Source organism: Schistocerca piceifrons, chromosome 2 (genome assembly GCF_021461385.2).
Source record: "Schistocerca piceifrons isolate TAMUIC-IGC-003096 chromosome 2, iqSchPice1.1, whole genome shotgun sequence".
NCBI lineage: Eukaryota > Metazoa > Arthropoda > Insecta > Orthoptera > Acrididae > Schistocerca > Schistocerca piceifrons.
The window spans coordinates 877,711,738-877,728,404 of NC_060139.1; the positions used below are offsets into that span (position 1 = coordinate 877,711,738).

The window sequence follows — 16,667 nt, forward strand, 5'->3', positions numbered from 1 at the left end:
CGTGAGAATATTACCTGCAAGGTACACACATTCCATAAGACTCCAGCCAGGTGTAGAGGCATACAAACAGTACAAACATCATGTCTCAGCGAGACGGTGTGTGTAGATTTTATTGGTTTTGCCGGACTCAAAGAGAACCAAGAGCTTGTTTAAATACATGGAGATCGGCATGGAGATCGGCATGGAGATGGTCATAGAAGAAGCCTTCAGTCCTTCTTCCTGTTGTTTTGAATTTGACTACAATGCAATATTTTCAGACAGAGCACTGTGATATTTGTTAAAACACTGAATGTGTTAATTAAACTTTCCCAAAACAACATATAATTGCTTCATTATTACAACCCAAAACGTAAGGTAAAAAGGATTATAGTCGTTCCTGAAGTTAATCATCAGTAGACAGAGAAGCGGAAGAGAATTGAATACTTGATGTTGCAGGCGAAGTACCTATGTATCATTTCTATCTCTAAGTCTCTTCTCACTGATCTCATAGAAGAAGACCGAAACACAACTAAAGTATGACCACCGTCTCCACACTATATAGTAATTCTCTGACACGTACTGCAGAAAGTACTATCATGTATAATGTGTCCCATTTGGTGCAGCACTGCTGTTCCCATGAAGACTTTTCTATTCATTTGGTGCAGAAAATTCATTCTCCCCTAGTTACGTTTTTATAATCGGAGAGATAATCAATAACTATAAACACCACTGGGAAATGCAGGTGGATTCACTTCGTTTTTTGCAATTTTGTTCCCCTGTTGTGTCTGCTGCTTGGCGTCTGGATTAAAATAGTGGAAATAGTAATAACCAGCTGAAAGTTTCTTGACACTGTGAAACTATTCTGAGAAACTCGTCTAGAATTTTCGTTTTGTCAACATGGAGGATGTCACCTATCTTATGTAAATCTTTCTCACTCGAGTATTTCCTCGTCCTTTTACAGGTACTGCCCTTTCCTTATTCCTATAGTGTCAGATACGTCATACACCTTTACACTTCAGTGGTCCAATGTGTAAGATGTCAGGCAAATCCAACACCTTCCATGAAAACCCTGACATGATAAGCAAATCCAGTAGTATGTCACATAGCTCCGAATAAATCGTGACATTATATTAACCAAAGTAATACGAGTAACGAGTGAGCAAATGGAATACCACAGACTAACACAAGAATGCCTAAATGCATGTCATACCTCCCCATCGTGAGACAGAAGCAGTTCCAAGGGGAGAAACGAGAACAGAGGCCGAGAGCAGAACCGTGTTAAGTTAGAAGGCCCTACGATAAGGGACGGACACCCACGTCGTCAGCTAACCGTTAGGACCACCTCCCAGCCCATGTTAAAAGCTAGAGCCTTAATGTGAGACTTTTTCGCGTCTCTGTTACGCTAGGACCACCCCCAGCCCATGTTAAAAGCTAGAGCCCTCCAGAAGAACAGTATAGATCTTACGATAACACAAAAAGGGCCACACCACCCGCAAGTTTTAGCGTGAGACTTTTTCGCGTCTCTGTTACGTTCCAAACTTTAAAAACATTGCCCCACCACGAAAAGTATAACGTTTCTCATTGGATAGACAGAATTTTTGAAGGCAGAGCTTAAGGTTAACATTGAGACCCTGATTGGTCAGATGAAAACACAGCCAAATAGTTTTTTTAACCAACTTTGGTAAATTGTAGTAAGGAGAAGTTAGGATGGAGTTGCTTCTGAGACGGCGAGGTGAGCGGAACTGTGCTGTCCGCCGCCCCCTGGCGAACACCGACAAGGTAATGAACGCACGTGATGTCGCATAACAGCGCATAAAGCTTCACTCAGAACTGCAGAAGTCTCATCTGTTACACCCCCTTTTTTTGCGTAATACTAGTGTCGATCGTCAATTAAAGCTCATGGTGTTCACATTTGCCACTTGAAGTAAAAATCTGAAACACGATGATTTTTCTGTTACATAGTTATTGAGAAGCCACATCAGCCACTGTAATTTACGACAAGTTAGATAAGTAATTAAAGATAATTGAGGGTCACTGTAGACCATTTTGATAGTTTTCTCTCTTGTGAAACTTAAGTTAAACCTAGATTATAGATGTGATACGGCATAGGTCCTCCTTCGATCCATTGTAGAACTTGGAAACCCACTCAGGGAATATTCGTTCACATTTTTGTTGAACGCAGTTGGTTTTTACCATCCTATATTAAAACATTTCCTTTCATCAATAGTGCAATTTATAAACAATGTTTTGTGAGTAGAATAAAATTTCCAATGGTACACTTAACTGCTTCTTCGACGTTATTTTACCAGCTAACTAAAAATAGGAAAGCCTTGAACCCCTTCCACTAAATTTAGTTAGTATTAAGATTCTTTTACAGGGAGTGCAGTGTAGCTGACGCTGAAATCATTAAGTATTTGGTTATATCATCGCTAGTCTCACTGAACTCTTCTGAATTCTACATGTCATGTGTGGTCTGGCGTCTCCTTACCAGCAACGGGTCCCAGGTTCAAACTAGTCAGTTCCCTAAAAAAAACACGCTCAGAGTGTCGTTGCGCGAAAGTGGTAGGGAGACACGATATAGAACAAACAGACACCGCGCAGAATGTTAGAAATGTTAATTTGTGCACCCACCAGCTCGACGTAATCAGCTGTCATGTAAGCTTTGGGATCCCATTCATCTTGTCCCTCTTACACAAAACTGTAGCACGTTGGCATTCTGAAGTAGAAGATAACACACAAATCTTCACCAACTAGAGATAAATATCATTTGCCGATAAATTATAAAAAACAGAAGTATACGAAGACACGGTTTTACAGTTTATTCATTAAACAAAATTACTAGAACGCTACTACTTAAGTAAAAGCCAATTCGTCGCAGAAAAGTTGACACTCGCCTCACATACTTTCTCTATATGTACAACATAACATACCTCGTAATAATTCATAATGTGAATATCATTTTTGTGTCAACTAGAGAAATTTTCACTCTTTTCTTTCATGAGAGCTATTTTGGAAGTATATTTACCTTTTTTATGAGCTACACTACTTCACTATTGGCTAAAAAGAAACCGGCAACCCAAACAGTAGTTGCTCAGCTACTTGTACCAGCCTAAATCAAGGTTTTTTTCTTTTTTTTTAAAAAAAAAAGGCATAAGAATATGTAGATGTTGTTGGACCGCTGACTTTCGACATTGATATCCTTTAAAAAATCCTCAGTACTGAGAAACATTTAAGACATCAATTAGCATATTTGCATTTGTTTATTTGTTTATTTAATGGATTACATTTCACTCTGCGTGAAGAACTATTATGGTTAGTCAATGAGAGGCACCGCACAGATTTAAGTGCAGCCGTGGAAGAAAAGTGTGAAATAGCAATGGCGTGTAAAAGTTACGGACGAAAGTAACCTGCGCTATGTAACACTGCCAAGGAACATAGCTCGGTGAAAGTTGGACTATAGATAGAATGAACTGCGCAACATAGAACAAAGGCACTGAAAGAAATTCGAAATGAGACGAACAAAAATGACACTTCCATTCCAATACAATAATTACAATGAAGCCACTACGATCTATAATGGGTCCCTGTACATTACAAAAAGTGGGACATGGTTCTGTAAAGCGTTTGTGATCACCACGCACGACAATACAAGCTCTGCATCGTGTCTCCATTCTGGGAACATGGTTGGTAAGGAGTTCTTACGGTATGACGTTGCATTCCACCACCAGTGCGGTTGACAACTGCGGTTTGACAACTGCGGGGTGCTCGTTGGTGCAAGTTTACGTGCTTCAGCAGTACATCACCCATCGCATTTGCTCCATCAGATTAGAGTCGGGGGAATGGGCAGATCAGTCTACCCGCCAAATATCATTTCTGTATCTACATCTACGTACATATTCTTCAATCCACCATACGGTGCGTGGCGGAGGGCACCTCGTACCACAACTAGCATCTTCTCTGCCCGTTCCACTCCGAAACAGAACGAGGGAAAAATGATTGCCTATATGACTCGGTACGAGCCCGAATCTCTCTTATCTTATCTTTGTGGTGTTTCCGCGAAATATAAGTTGGCGGCAGTAAAATTGTACTGCAGTCAGCCTCAAATGCTGGTTCTCTAAATTTCCTCAGTAGTGATTCACGAAAAGAACGCCTCCTTTCCTTTAGAGACTCCCACCCGAGTTCCTGAAGCATTTCCGTAACACTCGCGTGATGATCCAACCTACCAGTAACAAATCTAGCAGCCCACCTCTGAATTGCTTCTATGTCCTCCCTCAATCCGACCTGATAGGGATCCCAAACGCTCGAGCAGTACTTAAGAATAGGTCGTATTAGTGTTTTATAAACGGTCTCCTTTACAGATGAACCACATATTCCCAAAATTCTACCAATGAACCGAAGACGACTATCCGCCTCCCCCACAACTGCCATTACAAGCTTGTCCCACTTCATATCGCTCTGCAATCTTACGCCCAAATATTTAATCGACGTGACTGTGTCAAGCGCTACACTACTTATGGAGTATCCAAACATTACAGGATTCTTTTTCCAATTCATCTGCATTAATTTACATTTATCTATATTTAGAGTTAGCTGCCATTCTTTAAACCAATCACAAATCCTCTCCAAGTCATCTTGTATCCTCCTACAGTCACTCAACGACGACACTTTCCCGCACACCACAGCATCATCAGCAATCAGCCGCACATTGCTATCCACCCTATCCAAAAGATCATTTATGTAGATAGTAAACAACAGCGGACATACCACACTTCCCTGGGGCACTCCAGATGATACCCTCATCTCCGATGAACACTCACCATCGAGGACAACGTACTGGTTTCTGTTACTTAAGAAGTCTTCGAGCCACTCACATATTTGGGAACCAATCCCATATGCTCGTACCTTAGTTAGGCGTCTGCAGTTGGGCACCGAGTCAAACGCTTTCCGAAAGTCAAGGAATATGGCATCCGTCTGATATCCTTCATCCATGGTTCGCAAGATATCATGTGAATAAAGGGCGAGTTGCTTTTCGCAGGAGCGATGCTTTCTAAAGCTGTGCTGATGCATGGACAGCAACTTCTCCGTCTCAAGGAAATTCATTATATTCAAACTGAGAATATGTTCGAGAATCCTGCAACAAACTGATGTTAAGGATATTGGTCTGTAATTTTGAGGATCCGTAAGTCTACCCTTCTTATATACAGGCGTCAGCTGTGCTTTTTCCAGTCGCTCGGGACTTTACGTTGGGCAAGAGATTCGCGGTAAATGCTAGCTAAGTAAGGAGCCAACGCAGTAGAGTACTCTCTGTAAAACCGAATTGGAATCTCATCAGGACCTGGAGATTTATTTATTTTCAACCCATTCAACTGATTCACAACTCCAGGGATGTCTATGACTATGTCCTCCATACGGGAATCTGTACGAGACTCAAACGGCGGTATGTTTGCACGATCCCCCTGCGTGAAAGATTTCTCAAATGCTAAATTTAAAATTTCAGCTTTCGTTTTGCTGTCTTCCGTTGCCAGGCCAGACTGATCAGTGAGTGACTGGATGGAAGCCTTCGACCCGCTTATCGATTTTACCTAAGACCAGAATTTCCTTGGGTTTTCAGCAAGATCTTTTGCTAAGGTATGGCGGTGGTAGTGGATGAATGCTTCGCGCATCGCTCTTTTTACAGTAGCACGAATCTCCACTAACTTTTGCCTGTCCTCATTCTCCCGATCTTTTCTTGTACCGCGAGTGCAACTGTCTTTGCTTCCTGAGCATTCTCCGAATTGCGCTGTTAAACCACGGTGGGTCTTTTCCGTCCGTAACCCACTTTTTCGGCACATACTTGTACAATGCGTGATTTACAATGTGTTTAAAATTTGCCCCTAATTCTTCCACGTCCATCGTACCGGAAGTAAATGAATTCGATTCATTTACTAAGTGGGATGCTAACAACTGCTTATCTGCCCTTTCTAATAAGAATACTCTCCTAGCCTTCTTGACCGACTTTTTAATTTTCGTAACCATAGTCGTAAAGACAATGTCATGATCACTAATCCCAGTCTCAACACTGACACCGTCGATGAGGTCTGGTCTGTTCGTAGCTACCAGATCTAAAATATTTCCATTACGCGTTGGCTGACGATTTAACTGCTCAAGACAGTTTTCGGATAATGCGTTCAAAAGTAATTCACACGACGGCTTGTCTGCACCACCTGTAATGAATCCATAGACATCCCAGTCTATACTAGGTAGGTTGAAGTCGCCTCAAACTAATATAGCATGATCCGGGTACTTCTGCGATACAGAATGTAGAATCCCTTTGAATGATTCTAGAACTGTCACGGTGGAACCTGGTGGCCGGTAATAACACCCAACTATTTCTCCTAGCCCTGTTAAACGTGTCCAGATAACTTCACAATCACACTCTACTTCGACCCCAGTAGACACAATATTTTTGCCAACTGCAATTAAGACACCACCTCCTACGGTGTCTAATCTAACTTTCCGATATACGTTCCAACCCTCACTAAATATTTCAGAACTTCCTATCTCAGGGTTCAGTCAGGTCTCAGTCCCGAGAATAATTTGCGCGCCACACACTTCCTGGAGGGCAGTAAATTCAGGAAATTTATTCCGAACACTCTGAAAATTTGCTGCTAATATCTTGATAGAGCTCCTTCACCTGCGCTGTCTCTGCCGTCGCGCATTGTCATCCACAAACATGAAGTCAGGACCTAAGGCACCGGTGGAAAATTGCACACGGGGTAGGAATTCAGGGTCACAATAACGTTTACCGGTGAATGTATCGTGTTCAAAGATGTGGAGGTCAGCGCTCCCGTGAGATACTATGCCTCCCCACACAATAACACTCGAACCATCAAAAATATCGTGTTCGACAGCGCTCCTGGGTGCATTACACAGATTCATATGGCAAGAAGTGGGAACACGTAATGCAATCAGGAACTGTTTCACATGTATAACGATACCTGTTGATGGTAAGAGAACTGAGACTTGGCAGTGAACAGCAGACACGGAGAAAAAAGCAACACCAAGAAGGAGCTGTGCGGCATAAACGAAGGTTGGTGGATATCTTTCTACATATCAGAGATGATGTCCATTCCTGTTTCGTGCCAGTCATGCTAGTAGCGCCACTACGACGGTGAAAATATGTCTCTTTTGAACACGCACGGTAACCGTTGTGAGCGTCTATTATCTTTGACACTGGATGTGATGAGTTGTTAGTCAAGAACGCCTTGAAGAAGACGAAGAAGTCGTTATTGATTTGAAAGAGGCTGCGTAATAGGGCTACGAGAAGACGGGTGTTTCTTCTACGATACCGCAGAAAGACTTGGCAATTATGTAGCCACTGTACGCGACTGCCGGCACCGATTGTCACGAGAATGTACGGTCGCAAGAGACTGTGCTCCGGATGGCTACGTGGCACTACTTAGAGGGAAGATCGTCGTGTTCAGTGTATGCCACTGGCGCATCGTGCTACAATTGCAGCAGCAACTGGAGCAGCAAGTGGCACCACAGTGACACAACGAACTGTTACAAACCGGTTACTTAAAGGACAGCTCAGAGCCAGGCACCCAGTAGTATGTATTCCACTGAACCCATTAACATCAATGGCTTAAGCCAGAGCTCATTGGCAGGGTAAGATCCGCAGTGTTTTCCGATGAAAGCTGGTTCTTTCCCGACAGAGATGCTGTGTGCTGGTTAGAAGGAGGCTAGTTGATGGCCTGCAACCATGCTGTCTGCATCCTAGGCATATTGGACCTACATCTGGTAGTCTGGGATGCGATTTAGTACGGGCATCAGGAACAGTCCCGTAGTTATCCCACACATCCTAACTGCAAATTTATACGTCAATCTATCGATTCGAGGTGTTGTGTTGCCACTCATGAACGACATTCCTGGGACTATTTTCCAACAGGATAACGCTCGCCCACATACTGGCGCTGTAGCGCAACAAGCTCTACAGTGTGCCAACATCTTGGCTTGATCTGCTCGATCACGTAATGTGTCTGCAATCAAGCGCATATGGGACATAATCGGACGACAACTCCAGCTGTCACACACAAACAGCTTTAACCGTCCCTGTATTGGCCTAGCGACTTCAACAGACGTGGAACTCCATCCCATAAACTGACATCCAGCACCTGCTTGCATGCTAGAATTCAACATTCGACGCTTACACCGGTTATTAATGTTCCAGCATTTGACATTTGCAATGGCTTATCTCAAGTTTACGTTACTCTGTGATCTTCCAATGTTAATCACTTAAATATGTTACCTAGACAATTTCCAAAATTTCATTTCTCTGGTTTAAATACCTTTTGGTCTTGCAATTATTTGAGGCAATGTATGAAGTTTTTAGAAGAAAGAAAGTTTCGTTTTTACCCGCATTCGAGGAAGAGATCGTCAGAGATGTTGCAGAAATTGTGATTCTGCAGTACAATGAAGGAAAGCGGCCGTGCCTTTTGGGCGGAGTTTTGAATCGCCGTCTCCACGAATACGTTTATCAAGAAGTGCGAATAACACTGTGATGAGCATGGAAGGAAATGAAAACCAACAACGTCAATGAGGAGCACAAGCATTATTCGCTACAGAGCCTAATTCGCAAGGAAAGAAGCAGAAATAGGAAACAGATACGTATGCATGAAAGGATTTAAGGATTCTCTGGATAAGTCTTTGATTCTGATCGAAACAAAGTTTTCCTCCATTTATTGGTCTTCGTAGGCCCTCGGAGGTGAAGCTACACTTCACTAAAACAAAAATTTGCGGGAACTCGGAAGCCCCTTTGGTGATATTTAATACTGACCTACAACAGTGAAAACTGTCGTCAGCTTTTCGACGTCACCACAGTTTTGACTGGAAATGTCGATGCCGTAACGCGGCGGCCTTTGCACAAACCGCAGCTCGCTGATATCTCGTCTTCTTTTGCGGGTGAGAGCCGCCTGTAACAGGCCACACAACTGATGAGTTTGTCTAGTGTGAAACGTAGTGTTAACGACAGAGGAGTCTACACCCACCTTGGTAATCCAGTGGCCCGTAAGGTTGCGGAAGCTGCTCGCCCAGAGGCTAACACCGCTTGCAGAGGAACACACACTGTTGTCTGCGAGAGGTACTCGAGGCGGTGCCATAATGAGAAATGCCGCTGGAAGCTGCCAAAAGCATTCCCAGACCATAGTGCCCTCTACAAAACCAGACAGAGCACACTTCGAAGTACCTTGGCAGGATACAGAGGTCGATTCGAAAGTACAATGCCTGACAAAATACTTGACACATGGTCGAATGTCAGTGTAACTGTATATGTACGCTCCATCGTTGGATGTGTAAAATGTTGCACTTCAATGCAACACATTGAATGGTCACAAGACTGCATAAATGTTGTTCGTGTTGAGTGTTGTCACCAGCCTTAGTAGGGTACACACTGAGCAGACAAAATTCATGGGATACATCATTTTTCCCGACATAGTGCAGCAACTTGACGTGGCATGGAGTCAACAAATCTCAGGAAGCCATTCTGCCCCTATAGCCGTCCATAATTGCCGGTGCAGGGTTCTGTGCACGAACTGCGAACTGACATTCCGATTGTGTTCCATAAATGATATATGGGATTCATGCTGGGCAATCGGTAACATGACGCATTGCCACCAGGAGAACTTCCATCACTGTTTGGGAACATCACTTCGATGAATAGCTGAAAATGGTGTCCAAGTATCCAGAGGACCCAGACTATTCCATACACACACAGCCCTCACCATTATCGAGCCACCACCAAGCTTCACAGTGCCTTGTTGACAATTGGGGTCCATGGCTTCATTGAGCTGCGCGAGTTTCGAAACTTGAAACCAGCTCTCACCAACTGAAATCGGGACTCAATTGACCAAGTCACGTCTTTCCAGTCGTCTAGGGTCAAATGAAACGGCCACGAGCCCTGGACAGATGCTGCAGGTGATGACGTGCTGTTAGAAAAGGCACTCACGTCGGTCGTTTGTTGCCATATCCCGTTAACGACAAATTTCACCGCATTGACCACACGGATATGTTTTTCGTACGTCCCACAATGAACTGTGCGGTTATTTCACGCAGTTTTGCTTCTCAAGAATGTTCAAATGTATGTGAAATCTTATGGGACTTAACTGCTAAGGTCATCAGTCCCTAAGCTTATACACTAGTTAACCTAAATCATCCTAAGGACAAATATGCACACCCATGCCCGAGAGAGGACTCAAACCTCCGCCGGGACCTGCCGCCCCCGACCGCTCGGCTAATCCCCATCGGCTTTTGCTTGTTATTTAGCACTGACAACTCTACGCAAACACCGGTGTTCTCGGTCATTAAGTGAAGGCCGTCGGCCACTGTGTCGTCCGTGGTGAGAGGTGACGCCTGAAATTTGGTATTCTCGGCACACTCTTGACTCCGTGGATCTCGGAATACTGAGTTCCGTAACGATTTCCGAAATTGGATGTACAATGTGCCTAGCTCCAAATGCCATTATGGATTCAGAGTCTGTTAACTCCCGTCGGGTGACCAATATCATAACTTTTTCACATGAATCATGTGGGTACAAACGACAGATCCGCTAATGCACTGCCCTATTACACCCCGTGTACGCGGTAACACTACCATCTCTACGTGTGATATCGCTGTCCTACGTCATTTGTCACCTTGGAGCATAAAGAGCGTGAGCAACGTCCGATGCTGCGTGAGCAGTTTGAAGGACACGGATGTACTACGTCCTCCAGTGAGAAAGCGTTGTCGGCACTTTACTGAGTTTGAAAGCCGAGTCATTGTGGGTCTCAACTCTATCGGCTGGTCGAATCGTGCGATATCCTGATTGCGGTGACACTCGCATGTAACAGTTTCCCGATATTGGACTGCATGACAATGTGAGGTCAAGCATAATAGTCGTCATAGTTCTTATCGAACACGTCTGACAACCCGAAGGGAGAATCACCGTATTCTGTACGAAGCACATCCGCACGTGTCTTCCGAGAACGAGTAATGGTCTCTCTGCAGTAAACTGTATTCTTCTCAAAAGGTTGGCTGGACACTGGCAACAGCCGAAACAGGGATTTATCGTCACATGCGTAGACTGCCATTAACATCACAACACATGTGGCTGCGTCTGGAGTGATGGTCTGGCAGAGAAGCTGCTGATGGATGGCGTTGTAGTGTGTTACCACTGAATCGAGCTTCTGCACGACCATCGCTAGCGAGTACTGCGGCGAGTTTAGGAGAAATTCCGTTCTTGTAGTGTTTTAGAGAGACATCATGGTGTGGAAACCATCGAGTTTGGCTGCAAGATACGGCTTGACTTCATGTTACGGTTGGCTATAGCTGTGGGAACTCTGATGGCACAACTGTACGTCATGGACATCTTGAGTCCTCATGTATTACCTCTCATGCGACGGTAATGTGGCGCCATTTCTCAAAAGGGCTATATTGCGTGATCTTGTACTTCCATGTCTCCAATAGACCATGTCTGGGACCAGCTCAGACGTCCATTCCCCTCAGCTGAAACGTCCATTCCGTCCCGTGACCAGTATGCATGTCTCATCACTTGTAGGACAGCTAGCTTTAGGAGACGATACAATGGCTTTACGAGACCCTTTCTAGACGAATAATAGAATGCATCTAGGCCAGAGAGGGCATGACATCATACTGGTAACAAAGCTCGTAGTGCCAAAGTTTTTTGCTCGACCTTGTATTGACTGAAATAATCGCACAAGCCCTTTCACGCCGTAAAATTTCATTTTGTTCTGTCTCCCCCTTCGGTATGCTTCCCTTTTTCCGATAGACAGTGTAGCAGTCAAGAAGTTCCTACAGTAGGAAATGTCACATACACGAGTAAGCCGTATGTTTGTCAAAGTACGTTTCTTCATGAATCTTGAACTTCATTTACAGTCAAAATGGCATATCTGAAAATATTTTGTAAGTAGAATCACTTTAGAACAGGGCGGAGTATCGTCCCGTAATTGCCCCTAGGTTGACAAGCAGGAGTTAAAGAGTCAAGCAAATGGCAAATCCGTGTTGTGGTCTAGACACATATTGAATTCCCGACAGTACTTTCCCGCTTCTTTTCTGGAATGTACCTATTACGTCCATGTTGGGGATTGTCTGAGCATGCAGGAATTTATCCAAGAAGGGGGTGGAGGTGACGAAGACCTTAAAATTACCATTCTCTTAAAAATGAGTTGACTAGATACGAGGTGTAACATATCAAAATCATTAAAGTGTACAGTTGACTCAAAAAACTTTTCACATCCCAGACAAATTATCGCCAAGAATGGTGCAGAGACTTCTACAATGAATAAATCACTAATTGTCACACTAATGAACAGAGACTTAAGTAATATTATTATGTGTCTGATGTACTATAAACTGATGAAGTACTACGAAAACGAAATACAATATACGGCGAATTCATGCAAAAAAGGACAATCTAAAAAGTAAAAGTTAATGAAGCAATGTAAATTTGTAAAACTTCTTACAAAGACTTGACAAACTTTTAAAAATTTAGGTGAATGTGTAATGTTTCTCCAAGTGTTAGCGGATTTCGTGACTGTGTGTTTACGCGCAGTAGCGCTGAGACGATTTTATCTTTGACAATACACACTGCGATTACAATGAAATTAATATCTCTGTAATTGGATTATCTATGTAATTCAAGCGAATAAGGGCTCGCAACTTTTTTGTTCGCTCTCTTCCTTTTCAGCCATTATCTGGTACGGTCATAAAATATGTCGCTTTGTCTATGTCACGTAGAGATTTTGCTATTCGTGCTCATTTTGCATAATAATAATTATTGAATTTCATTGTGTTTATTATTACGACTAATAATGTCTTTTTTCCTCTGCTTTTTTTCATGAATTTGATAATTAAATGTGGCTTACTTTGTGTGGGGATGTCTGTTAGTGAATGGTCGCATATTAACGGCACCAATCAGTGTAACACGTTTGGCTTGCTTTCAGAATGGAACCTGTATCTAAAAATTCACTTTTCACAAAAATAAGTCCGCTAACTTTTAGGCGTAAATCACGTCCCAAAATTATACTCGCCAACAGACAGTCCCGCCAGAGGAGCCTAGCTAAAAAATATGACGGTAATGTCTGGCGAATTGCACTCAAATTTCAATATTTAAAAATATTTATTACATAATTTTTCAAGTACGTAATTTTATGGCTTTAATTGACGACTCATTTAGCCAAAGATAATTTTAATCTGGATTACTTTTGTATTTGAGTTCAAACATTTTAAAAGCTAGAATAATGAATACACCCAATAACAATAAATTATAATAAAAAAGCCGCCATTAAAGAATGTGGATTCGGTATGAGGAATGAGAGAGGAGAAGGGTAATTGAGTTTTGCTATAAATGTCAGCTAGTAATAGCCAAAACTCCGCTCAGGAATCACAGGAGCATGAGGTGTACTTGGAAAATAGCGGGAGACACGGAAAGACTTCAGGTAGAGCTTCCGAAATCAGATACTGGATTGTAAGGAGTCCCCAGGAGCAGATATAAACTCAGCAACTGAGTAATGATGAAGAGGAGGCTGCAGCTTAATAGACTAGTCAGGAAAGAATCAACGCGCAAGGAAATGGAGTACGAAAGTACTAAGGAATAAGGAGGTATGCCTCAAGTTCTCTGCGGCTGTAGATACTGAGATAAGGAACTGTTCAGTAGGAAGTTCAGTTAAAAGGGACGAGAGTCTCTTAAAAATTACAGTCACGGAAGTTGAAAAGAAAAACATGTGCCTTCCGGAGTAACCATAGGGCCCGTGGAGTTCCACGATGTTGCTGATCAGATAATTACCGAATCCCCGCCATGTTTCACTCTTGGGACGCTGGATGGGAAGCTGGGAGAGTTAAAAAAGACTGATCCGTCCAAATGTCATTTTTGGTTTTAATGGTTTCAGCACTACGTTTTCCAGTTACGGGAATTTTGATCGGTGATACGTGGTTTTGAAATTCCAGATCACTTTGCAATTCCCTCTTGTGGAGCCCTGTTCGTTTCGTTTTAGTGCTGGCGAGGATCACGAGGCCGACATTCAGTTCTGTAACGACTTTTACTGCTGTCGTCCTCTTATTTTTCAACACTATTGGCTGCGATGACCGTCTGTCACGATACTTATCACAAATTATCACGACCGTTTAGACTTAGCGGATGATGTTTTTCCGCTTTCCCCGTATGCTGTATAAATCTTCATTGTGGTGCGCCTTGAAACACCAAACGCTTCGGCTCCCTTGGTTACGGAACCACCTGCCATACGAGAACCAACACTTTGCTCGCGTTCGAATTCTTTAAATTGTGACATAGCACTACACAGATCACTGTTCTGATCGCAACTGACGCTTGCATCGTATCGTGCCGTTTGTGCTTAAATACAACAGCGCAACATCCAGCCTTTCTTTTATATATATATATCTCATTTTGTTCGTTTTCATTCGTTGTATCTGCTCGGGGCGGGTGTCAAAAGACACCCGTTTCCGTTCGTCGTTGATCCATTAACTCTGTTTTTATTGTATTACAGGGGGCAGCAAACCCCCTGACCGAACACGCTGAGTTACCGTGCCGGCAATCTGCGGCCTGCAATCAAATCAAAAATGCAAGGCCCCACACTGCCTGTACAACATTTGTAACAATCATAGACCTACAGTTTGAGTGTCTTCCTTATCCAGCATACTCATCAGACTTTGCCCCAAGTGATTTCCATATGTTTGGACCACTCAAAGACACAAGGGGAGGAAAGAAGTCCCGTTGTGATGAAGAGGTACGCCCCGCGGTGCATGAGTGGTTCCGCGGACTACCAAAATAATTTTTTATAAAGGAGTTAATGCACTTTGTAAGCGCTGGAGGACTTGCATTGAACGTGAAAAGCAATACGGCTTTGTACCACTTCTGCACAACAAAAATATTTCAAAAAATATTTAAGGTTTTCATTTGACTCACCCTCATACATAATATTTTGAATGAGAACCTGGTGTCTTCAGTTTCTAGCAGAGCGGCCAGAACTAGTGCCAGCACAACTTCTTCTGCCTCTACAGAAGTATCGTAAATCAATCTTTGCACACGACATTAAATGAAATCAGGTCATCTTCTGACGTAGTATACGTGAACCTGTCTACCCTGTTGCATACCAGGACAAGCAATTCTGAGAGTTTTCTCTTTATCTCAGCAGTCGTGGACGCGTTGCACATCTGAACCGAAACCATCGTATAACGAAAACGGTACATTTCCGAGCATGGATTCAGATTCAAAATATTATGTACTCATTCTCCTCTACAAGCCCTAGAAGTTTGCAAAGGGGCGAACACGCCGTATATTACTTTGAAAAATATGCTGCGAATGAATGTCAATGACAATCAGCGAAATTTGTATTATTCAAAATTTTTGTATGGTGTTCACAATGTGGTGTCACCGCCAGACACCACACTTGCTAGGTGGTAGCTTAAATTGGCCGCGGTCCATTTAGTACATATCGGACCCGCGTGTCGCCACTGTGTGATCGCAGACCGAGCGCCACCACAAGGCAGGTCTCGAGATACGGAATAGCACTCGCCCCAGTTGTACGGACGACATTGCTAGCGACTATACTGACGAAGCCTTTCTCTCATTTGCCGAGAGACAGTTAGAATAGCCTTCAGCTAAGTCAATGGCTACGACCTAGCAAGGCGCCATTAGCCTTACATAGTTTGATAGTTATCGTATGAAATGTCTCATCAAGAACGATGTATACAACAAGGATAGATTAAAGTTACGTATTCCAGCAGCTACCTACTTTTCTTTATCGCATTTATGAAGTATCCTCTTTCAGACCATCAAGTCCGCCTGCTTGCTTTATGGCCGCCTCCCTTAAATAATGTGCGTAGTGTTGGCAATCTGTTTGCACCACACACAAAGTGCCCCACAATACGGTGAAAACATTGTGCATAACGCGGTAGTGTTGCTATCACTGTACTAAAAGATAAAAATGGCTCTGAGCACTATGGGACTCAACTGCTGAGGTCATTAGTCCCCTAGAACTTAGAACTAGTTAAACCTAACTAACCTAAGGACATCACAAACATCCATGCCCAAGGCAGGATTCGAACCTGCGACCGTAGCGGTCTCGCGGTTCCAGACTGCAGCGCCTTTAACCGCACGACCACTTCGGCCGGCGTACTAAAAGATATTTTCGTGTTCAGCATCCTACTTATAGAAATACATTTAATGACACTTTGTCTCTTTAGGTTTATTTGGTACTGAGTACATAGTAGCCCATACCCCTCCGTTGGTATTAAGCGTTATGGAAAATGGGCTGTAACTGCCACGGTTAAGGTGCGTAGGAAGACTGAGATGTCAGAATCGCGTGACGCTAAGTTCATTTAAGAGGAATCAAGTATACAATGCATGTAAAGGAGCAAACATTTGTTCCTACCTTTCCAAAGAAACCATACGGGTGTTTATATTCGTTTGTACAAGGTAATGACAAAAAACAACAGTTCTGAATTGCTGGATGAGAGTCTGAACCTTCTTTTTTCGGACGAGTGTCAGTCGCTTATACCCTCTCAGCATTTTAAGCGCAGTTCTGTCCCGTAAATATCTAAGCATCCTCATTAAATAGCCTCTGCTCATGAATGAGTTTGCAGTTTGCTGACTTTTATTCATTCTTACGTCAAAAATCATTAGGAAGTTGACTATAAGA

At 43.1% G+C, this 16,667-nt stretch overlaps 1 protein-coding gene across 1 annotated transcript in view; it reads right to left on the reverse strand.

The window, feature by feature from the left end:
* LOC124775954 (hemolymph lipopolysaccharide-binding protein-like) overlaps nucleotides 1–16,667 on the reverse strand; it is a 47,664-nt gene that overhangs the window by 15,562 nt on the left and 15,435 nt on the right. Inside the window, exons 2-3 of the mRNA XM_047250796.1 lie at nucleotides 9,006–9,169; nucleotides 8,795–8,930 (exon numbers count right to left, since the gene is read on the reverse strand). Of these exons, the coding sequence (XP_047106752.1) occupies nucleotides 8,795–8,930; nucleotides 9,006–9,161 (292 nt within the window). The 5' untranslated portion in view covers nucleotides 9,162–9,169. The remainder of the gene's footprint in view (nucleotides 1–8,794; nucleotides 8,931–9,005; nucleotides 9,170–16,667) is intronic.